An 11,534-nucleotide genomic window follows, 5' to 3' on the forward strand; every position below is an offset into this window, starting at 1 on the left:
AAAACCAAAAAGATTTATATTCATGATGCAGGAATCAGGCAGTTTTTCACTTTTCATCTTAGTTTAGTCAGAAAGATAGTTGATAATGTGTGAATTGTTGCAGCTTGTGAGCTGTAGAAGGTTTTAATCTTTGGGGCTGAGGGTCAAAAAACATTTAGAAACCAACATCAACAAAACACTCAAAGACTTGATCATCATTAAAGGGAAATCCAACTTTTGCATGACAATGTCTAACGAAAGGACATTTATTTCCAACATAAATGCGTGATATTCATCCTCTGGAGCTTCTCTTCATATCGTCTTCCACCTGGACTGGTTTGGTTGGGAGCACGTGCAACAAACATTTGAAAAACTGCACTTTAACATCAATGAATGACACTAAAGTTTAATCTCTACATAAATGAGACTGAGTCTGGATGTGCTGCTCTGTCATTAACTCCTAAGTTTAGGGAAAGTTCAAACAAAAGAGGACAGTTCAGATAAGACTTGAGAATGAGCTTATTTTTAACAAAAATGTCAGACTTTCTGAGCTTCAACACCTCTAGCAAGATATTTTAACAACATGCAAGAGATCCAGAAGTTGGAGAGAGTTAGCTTTAGCTGAGCCAAAGAACATGTGGGACGCTAACCTAGCAAACATTTCAGACTTTTCTCTGTGAATTCTGAAAAATAATTGACTATTTAATGACAGAGCTACACATCTGAACTCAGTCTCATTAAAACAGACTCTAATTCAGTGTCATCCATCCATATTTAAGTGCAGTTACACAAAATGTTTGTTGCATGAGCTCCAACAAAACCTGTCCAGCTAGAAGACCATTTTGACAAACAGGAAGGGGAAGATTCCAAGCAGATTTATAGAAGGGGGAACCGTACTGTGTGGTAGAGTGGTATAAAGGGGGTGTTTTGTGGGTTTTTAAGGCTGATAATGATTATTAGTGAGACATTTGGAGGAGATATCCATTTGTAGTAAATGAAAGTATTTAAAATCTTGAGTTGATGGCATTTTTTCATACCAAAGGCTATACTAGGATGTTTTCTAAGAGACATACTATGCTACTTTGTTTGTTCTGGCCCTGGGCCACTGCAGTCCTCCTGTTGTTGTTTTCTGGAATGTACTTAGCTGCATTTCTTCGTCCACCCAGCCTCAACTGACTCGTCCCTCCTGCCGTCTCTGGAGCTGAAGCTGGATTGGATCAGATCAAAGTACCGTCCAATCATGATGCCAGCTGCCTCTCAAAAGGCTCCTTCATCTGGTGGCACTTCTTCTGAGGGGAAGTTTAGCTGGCCTGGCAGAACTTTGGAGATGTGTTCCAGTGGTTGGTGGATGTGTGGGGAGATAGAGAGGGACCTTTGAACTGTTCAGAAAGGAAAACAGGGAACCCATTGGTAGTTTTAGTTTAGGGTGCTACTGTGGTGTGTTTTTGGGTTTAAAGATTTGAACAGGAAGAGTTTTTTTTCATACTGATGATCTTTTACTTTGTTCCTGGTTGGAATGCCCAACAATGTCAACGTGAAGTTCACTTTTAGTTCTATTTATTTATTTTTATTTTACTAACACCCATTTGCTTTTAACCCCATCACATGCTGTGTTGTTGTAAACTTGCTCTTTCAAGTAAATACTCGTCTAACCCTCTGGAAACCAGCGTTTGGACTGTCTTTGTGTTGCTCCTCACCTACGTCAGACAGCCGGGACAGAACAACGTTTTGTGGACCAAAGGATATACTCTTGACGTTTTTAGAGACAATATACTGCACTATGACATTTTTTGAACCACATATACATGATAATTTTAGGCAATATCCTATCATTTTGCGCTTTTTGAACCACATAATAATCTATGGTTTATGGTCTATCATTGGTGTCTATGGAGTGCATGGGGACTGTCTGCAAATTGCAAAACCGCTGCAACAGCGAAGAAAGACACAAATATTCAGTAACTTCATTCTGATACACTGTAGCGTCACCAAAATCACTGCAGCCTTCAACTGGCTCCTGTTGACACCAATGTTATTCCTGCAACTTGAAAGAAAGGTACTTTTGATAAAACTGGGCTTGTAGCACATTGTCTACATTTCAACGATGGGAAAGCGGCATCGTTTATGTTTTGATCCTACACTGCCCGGGCAGCGCTACCACAGAAATGTATAGAAGAGTAGATACGTCAGCACGCTGTAGCAGCCGGCTCAGTGACGTGCCTACGTGGCGGCCATCTTGGAGGGGGCAAAGTTTCCATTCAAAGCAATGCATGTACATTGAAAATAAATCCTAATTTGCTCATTTCACAACCGATTTTCATGTGGTTTACTTTATTGTCAATGTCAAAACATGTACTTTTAATAGAGAATATTTGACCTAAAAAATAAAACAAAAAACACCAAAAAAAAAGGCTTCCTACAAATGTATCCTGCAATTTTAGTTATCTTATTCTTTAGGTCCAGAGGCCAGGGAATCTTTGAAGTTCAGCCATTACATGTATAAATGTAAATACCTAGATACATAGAAAATGTTTTGAGATCAAAATATTTAATTGCAAATGTAATCAATTTATTTCTTATTAATATTAAGTTATTATTGATCATTTATATATATATATATATATATATATATATATATATATACATATATACATATAGGCTGTTATATACATATAACAATGAGCTAGACTAGAACAGGATAGAGTTTCTTGACATTTACAATAAACAACACAATTATTATTAATATTATTTATTTTTATATCTCTCTTTTATTATTATTATTATTATATATTAAACTATAATATTTAAAAATAAATCATGCTAATCAATTAAGGACAAAGAACTAAATTAGCCAACATACTGGAGACCAAAGTTATTTAATTTGGTAAGTACAACCTTGTTTTGTAACATTTCAATTATTTGAGAGTAATCCTAAAGAACTGCCTGTAATCTCAATCATAAAATCGGTTTGGAGGAAGAACATCGATGGTGATCTGGATATATATGAGTTAGGCTTTATAACTGCTATTGGTAGTATTGGTGGTATTAATAGTAATGCGACTACGACTCGTAGTAGTAGTAGTACACTGACTACTGCTGCTGATACTGGCACTGCTACTACAACTTGTAATACTATTACCAATGCTGATACTACTTCGACGACTCTTAACAGCTATTTATCCTACTACTGCTGCTTGAACTTTTGGTATTACTATTACTGCTGCTTGTACTTTTAGTATTACTAGTACTGCTTGTACAACTATACTACAGCGACTAATAATCGTCTGGTATTTGGTTGTCCAGCTGTTAGCTCGCGTTAGTGTTTTGCTAGTGGCTAACTAGCTAGCTCTCATAGACTGGAAGCTCTCAACAAGATTTAATAATGAAAGAAGAGCCTAAAACTATTCTTACCTATGAAAAGTTATTCCAAGTTTCCTTGTCTCGATCGTCCGACGTAGTGTGCAATTATAAGCAGCACAATGAGCCGGCATTCTTCTTGTTTTAGTTTTCGCATTGTACACATCAATGGAAAACACTGAAACTTCGCCCCCGCTAGCTAAGTGTCGCCGTAGGCATGCCGCTTCGAGGGGCGTGTCGTATATCTACTCATGAGCGCTACACACAGGCTTTGGTGCGTCACTCAGAGACAGCCAGCCCGACAGCTGCACAATGACGGAAAATGCTGACCGGATTTTCACAAACCTGGCGTTCTCTGGAGTAAAAACGCGAACTAGATTTCCCCAAAGGTTACATATTCCCATAACAGCAAAGTAGAACTTTTTTATTTGTCCGTGTGATATTTGGAGTGTGGCGTGAGAGCGTGTGAAGGGACTGAGTTGCGTGTGTCTCGGAAAAAGCGTGAGAGTTGGCAGCCCTGAATTAACATCTATAAAATGCCTGACACCTCATGAAAAAAACAGGACAGAGATCATTCACCTACTGTTACCTGTCGCTGAATATCTTGTACCGTCACAAGAAATTATACTAGTCTTATTAAAACGTTAAATAACGCAAAAAAACTACTTGAAAAGCCACTGTACTTTTAGGTAGCATGCATAATGGCACACGTTGTCATGGCAACCAAATGTGAAGTTGCACAAACGTTTCCTCTGACGGAAGAAGACAGCAAACAACAACGACTAGAGTGATAAACATGCAAATGAAACATGCCTCCAAAGTGCCAGCTGCTGTTGGAAAACTCAGCAAACGCGCCTTACCTCTCGGAACTGATCATTTTCTGTCAGCAGGTTGGTCAAAAAACTTTTTCATCCAGCGTCGAGGGGAAGCGAAGAGGGACAAATTTCCAATGAATGAGCGAGAGCTCCTCCACAGGCTTGTCGAACTTAAGCAAAAGAGATCACCGATCAGCTTGATCAATTCCTTAGTTTCACCGAATGTCCAGCTTGCTAGAGAAGCACATCATTTCCTATATTATTATTGAGTGAGGAGGCAGTTTTTCCTTGTGGTACACTGGAATTTACTTGGTCCTTAGTCTCCATCTAGTGGACCAAGTGAAGGGCTTCTTTAAGCTGCTTGGTTTGCATTAACAGTTAATTTTTCTAACAATTACACTACCATTCTCTGCTTAGAAATAAGATGACTATTACTAATCAACTGAGATCACCAACTGACAATTAAATCTAAAGGAAATAGGAATTTAGACAACATTTGGAAATCTAAATGACATACCAAAGGAAAGATTAAGTGGTGAGTTCAAAGTGCTTATGATTAAAGAAGTTATGGGAGCAAATATCAACAGTTTTCTTTCTCTTGCATTGTCAGTTTCTTTTTAACCACAACATACTGTTTACTCAAACAGACATTAGTACATGTACAGTCAATTGACATCGTAAGCTTTTAACTAGTACAGCTGGATTTAACACCCTTTTTCCACACTTCAAATAAAACTATGATTTGTTGTCTTATCAGAACTACTACAGTATTCCCATTACTTAAAGTTCTTTGTGAAAAACATTTGCTCCAATCTCAGAACATAAGTCACATTTAATTTTTCAGTTGCTGCTTTGATGTCGATTGGTTTTCAATTGTTTCTTTTAAATGTTTTTTATCATTTGTTTCTGTGGATTTAGTTGTAACTTTTTTTGTAATCCTAGGCTTCTGCTTCTTCTTTTTTTCAACAGTGTGGGGCAGCAGTCTGACTTAAAAGTTGTGCCTCCATTTAGGTTAAAATGGTCTCTTGCTTTAAGCAAACAGTGGAAGGGGTTCTCTGTAAATCTTCAACCTTAGCTCTTATTTGGGCAGCTTGAACTTTAATCTTGACGTGAGATTTATATGTACCCTGGCAAGCTATATTTCAAGTAGTTGTACAAGATTCACTTGTACTTCTCACTCTCTTTGGATGCACCTTCTCCATTTTCTCTGCACTGATAAATAGCAGCATGTCACTTACTGTAAATCAGCAATTAACTGCAAGCAGCAATAGTATTTGTTTGTAAAAGTGCCTTTAGTACAACTTTTTAACAAAGTTGTGGGATGCCCAAAATAACAGAAAGCATTGCAAAATTATCTTTGCTAGTTGTGAATTTACGGCTTAAATTCAATAGATTTATGAAAAAAAAGCAAAAAACAAAAAAGCAGCTGTATAGTTTTGTTTAAAAAAAGTTTTATAACCTCAACATCAATGCAAAACAGCTGTAACACAAAAATTTACATGCATAGAATGACTTTTTTGTTCTAAATTTTACTCTACAAATCACAGTTAGAATTGAAAAATGTTACTTTCTGTTTGCATTGCAAAAACACAGTTGTGAAACTATCAGCATTGCAAATTGCCCTCACACCATCTGAACTGCCCACATTTAATCTCAACATAATTTTTCAGAGCTCCATTCTGGATTCATTCCCTTCAAAAAGACATTGTCTATTCATGCTGCTGGTGCATGCAACCAAATAACAGATTATTCTTTACAAAATGCTAGGTGTCATTAAATTTCAGTCAAACTGTTGTTTTGAAATATATAATCAGTACAAAATGTAAGCTGTACTCAGATAAACAAGCATTATTTCTAGTTACATGCATTCTGATTAGTAACCACTGAGTTCCTCCATCAGACAGACTTCCGCCTTTTACCAAACACATTATTAATGAGTTTGGCCATGGACTTGGAGCCACTGTATCGTCTGCGGCCTGCACAGTGCTTCAGGTTATCCATCACATGACGAATGAGCTTTGTGAAGAGGTTTGATATCTCCAAGTAGTCCTCTGCTGCAGACACCTCCTGGAAGTGGCAGCACTCCTCCTGAGCCAAGGACCGTCCCTCCTCCTCACATACCTGCCGGGCGTTGCACAGGTCCTGCTTGTTCCCCACTAAGAACACTGGAACATCCACCAGTCTGTAGAGGAATTAAGCAGGGTTTCACAACAGGTGCTAAAGGTAGATAAGGTAGCCCAGATTCACAGTGGCTGTGATGCCCAATTATAAACTGACCAAAATCAATTTATAAAAGTTAACCTACAATTTGAAATGCTTGGTTCTTTCTGTGGTGTACCCATAGCATCTGAACAGCAGGAATCTAAGAAACTGCTGTGCTTATATTCACAAAAAGCACAATGTTGTTATGATCAGTCAAAAACTAAATGTCATCATTCAAGCATTCACATTTACTCTGTTACCACAAAGGAAAGCTGAACTTCATTGTGGGATTCTCCGCTAACGGCATGTTGGAATGTGGTCCCTAACTCACAGCATACCACACTGATCTTCACCCTGATAGGCCTACACTCATTCATCTCAGGAATGGGGCTCATAAAAGTCAATCCCTCAGCTCAGCTTCATTACCAACTGACTATGGTCACTCACCCTTTACTGCTTTCCTCTCGGGCCTCTTTGATCTGCTGCAGGACGCTCTTGGCATGGAGGAAGGACGTTCGGTCGCTGATGTTGTAGACCACCACAAATCCATCTGCCCAGTTCACAGGCTCCTCCTGGATGCATGTGCTGCCTCCACTCTGACACAGCAAAAGTGGATGGATGTGGAGATAAATATTGTCTATCAACTCATCTGACTAGAGAAATTCTGAACATTTTTAAACATTGCACACTTCATAGGACTCTATGTCTCTAATCTACTGCTTAAAAAAAATGTTTTAAAAAATAGTGGAAAAACATGGGAAAACATACAATTCATCAGGGTATTGAAAGAGACAATAAATTAGGTACAGCACCGCATGAAGCAGCGATACTGCTGTATAAAACTCTGGAGCTCATTCTAAACATATTTTGCTGTCACATATTAATCTTTAAAGTCTGCTCACCCTCAGCATCAGGTTAAACTAAAACACTGATTGATAATAGCTTGTACATTTTTTATGGTACTGAAGAAAATAACTACTTTTCCTACCTGTGAGCATGGATCAAATATTTCCAGGTTTAACTGCCTGCCATCAATGGACATCCTTTTATGGTATAAAGAATCTGGAGAGAGAGAGAAAACATGTAAAAATATGCATGTTTGCATTAAAAAAATCTAGAATAAATCAAATGTTTACTACTGAATATTAATACAAGTGGAAAGTGAAATGCAGTAAATGAAAATGCACAAAGCTTTCTTAGAGGCAATGAGCACAGCATGGTGCCAGTTTTTCCCAACTGTGGAACAATGATTATAATATTTACTGTGGTGCATGATCGCTCAGAGGGGGCTAACAAGTTAATTAATTTAGGCCAGAAGTAAAAAGGACTGAAATGTTCCACCCCTCTTCGCAAAGCTGTAATTCTATTACAGCCAGTAAGATAAATCCTGAATGATGGTAAAAATATGGCCAGGCTCATATAAAACAGGCAGAAAAGGAGGTTTTGTCGAGTCACATTAAATTGATATAATGTAATTAGTATGAAGCCGACTAAAGCACTGCAGAAAACCCATGAGAGCCGTATACAATATATCTTTCTGTGATATAACAACATTACCGGTTTAATGAGTGTGTTTACATACTGGCGCTGGAAGCATACTCTCCAATAAAGCGTTTTGTCAGGAATCGCACCAGAACAGCTGGAGACAATATGAAGGTAAGAAAAAGGGAGTCAGTATTTCTCTGCAATTTTGTCATCGCTCAAAGATGTCATCACAGGATTGTATGTGTCTTTATGCTGCACACTGCTATGGAAAAGATAATCCATACTTTGACAGGCTTATAATAATACAGAATATGTACAGAGTACAGTGGGAGAGCAGAATAAAACATATTGCCAGTTTTCACAAAACTGTTTTTCATCACACTGAATATCTAAGAAGATAAAAGATTGCATTGATGGTTGCAGATTCTTGCTCAAAAAACAGTGCAGTAGTTCCACAAAATGCAGTGAAAGGTCATGTGATTAACTCTCAGCTAAAGCTTGGAAATCCACTTGTTAATTTTAATCGATGCATTCACGCCAAAATCACTCAGTTTAAAATGTACTTCTTGACTAGAAGCCAAATTGGTTATTTACAAGTCACTATTGTTGTCGTCTGTTTATTGATTGGGCGCTAAATAATTCTATATAATGGCTGAAATCTGACATTATTTGTCCCAATTTAAAATATTCATATCCTGTTACTCGTGTTTGTTCTTTAATGGGCAGTAGGTCAGGTATTAAACAAAGACACACATACACTTCATGCTGTGCACCATCCATAACTTACAGACAAAAAGAAAGACCAACAAAGCAATGCAATGCAGTGGGACACCCTTTAAAGTAAAAACAGTGTCAACAGTTGTCTCACCTGTTTTCCCAGCTCCCTCGCTCCCCAGCAGAGCCAGCTTGATGTCGCTCATGATGGTACGAGAGCTGTTAAAACACTCCTTTGTGTTCTCCCTCTGTCCTGTACGCTGTACGGACTGCACAGACGTGGTGGAAGTGTTTGGAAACGCTGCTTCAACACCACACGTCTCCCCTATGAAAACTGAAACTGAGTCTCTGCCTCCTTCTCAGCTAGCGGGAGAAGTTAGTGAAGCAGGGTGGCAAAAGGGTTAACCGACACAATACTAATGATAGACAGGCTTGTGGACTTTCTTGTTTTGTTCTTAGTAATGTGCATTTTTGAAAAACATCTAGAGATTATTTTCCTCTGAGATTAACAGAAGATATTATAAATGTCAATTATACCTACCATATGTTATTATATTGTAATTAAAAAGGTACAGTGTGGTTCTCCTTGAAGGAAAACAGTCAGCGAAGGTTGGTCATGATATTAGGGAGCCTTGACATCGTTGATACCGCAAACATGTAACTCAGACTATAAAATGCCAGCAGATGTTTTTATATGTAACACGCCAGTTGACCTCAGCGAGCCGCACAATTCAGCTTCCCCTTTCTGCCCCCTGCAGCACTAAAAAGACTCCAAAGTTTGATTTCACTGTCCAGCTCTCATTTTTCCCTCCATACTTTTCTCTCTGCCCTTTCCGTTGTTCACTAAAGGTCACAGAAGTGTCTCATTATTATCACGTAATGTTTTACTCCAAGTCTGCTGACTGAAAGGTCACAAACCATGTTCGGGAATAAAACACAGTAAGATGCCCCCTGACCAAAAAAGTGCACATATAACAAATTACTGCTGTGGGTCTTTGTTAAAAATGAAAAACAGATTGATAACAAGAAGAAAATCATCAATTAAATGTCATTAGAGACAGCATTGAATCCCCATCCTGAAATAAAGTCTAAGTATTTTTACTGCAAACTGCAACTTGGACGGCATCTATACCGAGGGGTCTGGTTATTTTAGTTTACCTACAAGAACACTCCAACACATCACCAGAGATTTGTCTTAAAAATTCTCTTTTTGCCAGAATCAGTTTATCCATTAAGGTGCAGCCCTCCTCCTATTGTCTGACTAAATCTAAAACAGATATCTTGATACATAAAACCCAGTCTTAAGGAGTTCTGTGCCGTTGTGAACTATTCCCCCTTACATCTGAGTCAGTCACAATATAGTTTTATGTGCAAATAAACATTTTTTGTTCAGATTTTAAATATCTTTGGCCCACCTTTTCTTGAATGTGGTGCGAGTCAGGAGCCAGCAGCGTCCCCTGGGTCAGTAAAATGGTGACATCATGTCTGTGAGTCCAGCGAGCTGCGTCTCTCTTTGTTTCATGCTTTTGAGAAAATCTGAATCATCACTACATGGTATAAGATGTGTTTTGTTTAAAGTGGCCATGAAAATGCATTTTGAGAGCATCTTTTAACTTTGTAACTTGATGTTGGATTGAATCCACAACTTTAACCACAACAGTGTTTGTACTTTCAGTTTCCAAGATCAGGAAATTCAGAGCAGACAAAACTAAGCAGATTAAGATTAATTCGAGATTAAAGAGTGCATGCAGTAATGGAGTCACCGTTGGCTTTCTTGGCTTTTTAAACTTCCCTAAAGTAATATTTTTTTCTGAATGAGGTCTTCCAGGAGGCAGCGGCCCTCAGGCTGATTGCTCCCCGCGGCCCGTGGTCATGGCAGTTTGATAGATGGAGGGTTTGGGTTACAATCATGGTTAGTCTGATGGGAGTGGCTCCTTTAAAAGGCCAAATTCTGGCCAACAAAAGCCTGTCAAATCCCCTCCTTTAGCTTCTTTGTTTCTATTGGAAGTATGAAACCCGACTGTAAAGAAAGAGCATTAAAACATAAGAAGGAAGCGTTACATGAATGTAAACATGCAGATTCATATGACTGATTACAATGATTTTACTTCATTGTCTTTACTGTGATTACATTTACAATGCAACATCAAACCTTACTCTGATTGTGAACTCTGTATATATTCAACTGAACTGAAGTTTTTTGTGTATTTGATGGATGCTAGGATGTTGACAAAGATACCACTAATTGGTTTTAAAGCACAGCACAGCAGATTCATGCTGCTTTACAGATTAAACTGAATGTTCATGTGCTCACAATCCTCTTAAAATTGATCCTTTCAACAAACTATATTGTACTTTTATTATGAAAACCTGAAGCAACACTGATTTGTTAATTTTGTTACTATTCACTGTTATATTTTTGGGTGCTTAACTGGATGCAAAAAGAGCTTGTGCTGTGTTGGACAGTTTTCCACAAAATCTGCACAAATCATGTTTGTGCTCCTTACAATAACAATTTCCAATATGGCCTTCTTTGCTTCACCACCCAGAGAGCCAAACCAGCACAATATAATCCAACACAAACACGGTGGATTTATTATCGCAGCACCTCAGAGGGGGATTCTAGCATGGGACATTTCAATCATTATGCTCACCGAGTTCAACAGGAGCAGACACAATCAAATTCAAGCAGAAGATGGAATTCAGAAGATATTTTTATAGGGAGAGAAAAAGAAATCATCTTTTATTCACAACCCCCACACCTGTCAGGAACTTAAGAAGTAATGGGAAATTACGTTACTGTGTAAAAACGTATTTACTGCACTGCATTTTATTAGATTTAAACTACTGGGGATTCTCTGCCCCCTAAAGTAAATAAAAAATGATGAATATTTTATTTTTAAAGTATTTATATGCTTGCCACTATAGCTTGTGGGACAGAAGCTGAAAAAGTCACAACAATAAGTCTATTTATAAATAGCT

General features: G+C 38.1%; 2 protein-coding genes across 4 annotated transcripts in view; both read right to left on the reverse strand.

The window, feature by feature from the left end:
* The window catches only part of stk33 (serine/threonine kinase 33), a 121,084-nt gene extending 116,611 nt beyond the window's left edge, over positions 1-4,473 (reverse strand). Inside the window, exon 1 of one of the 2 annotated variants that reach the window (XM_022192285.2) lies at positions 4,197-4,471. The gene's annotated coding sequence lies outside the window, so the exon portion shown is untranslated. Of the gene's footprint in view, positions 1-4,196 lie in introns of both variants that reach the window. The other variant, XM_051944111.1, reaches the window with a different exon arrangement.
* Positions 4,474-5,585: 1,112 nt separating this feature from the next.
* On the reverse strand, positions 5,586-11,499 carry rerglb (RERG/RAS-like b). Of its 2 annotated transcripts, XM_051937558.1 has the most exons (5): positions 8,707-11,499; positions 7,936-7,992; positions 7,342-7,415; positions 6,801-6,949; positions 5,586-6,333 (listed from the first exon to the last, which is right to left on the reverse strand). In XM_051937558.1, the coding sequence occupies exons 1-5, from the start codon at positions 8,756-8,758 to the stop codon at positions 6,048-6,050; spliced, it is 618 nt and encodes a 205-aa protein (XP_051793518.1). In that variant the 5' UTR covers positions 8,759-11,499; the 3' UTR covers positions 5,586-6,047. The 2 variants fall into 2 exon arrangements, with proteins under 2 accessions (XP_051793518.1, XP_022047942.1); XM_022192250.2 differs by having other exon boundaries at positions 7,936-11,499.
* Positions 11,500-11,534: the final 35 nt, after the last annotated feature.

Source organism: Acanthochromis polyacanthus, chromosome 2 (genome assembly GCF_021347895.1).
Source record: "Acanthochromis polyacanthus isolate Apoly-LR-REF ecotype Palm Island chromosome 2, KAUST_Apoly_ChrSc, whole genome shotgun sequence".
In the NCBI taxonomy this organism is placed as follows: Eukaryota; Metazoa; Chordata; class Actinopteri; family Pomacentridae; genus Acanthochromis; species Acanthochromis polyacanthus.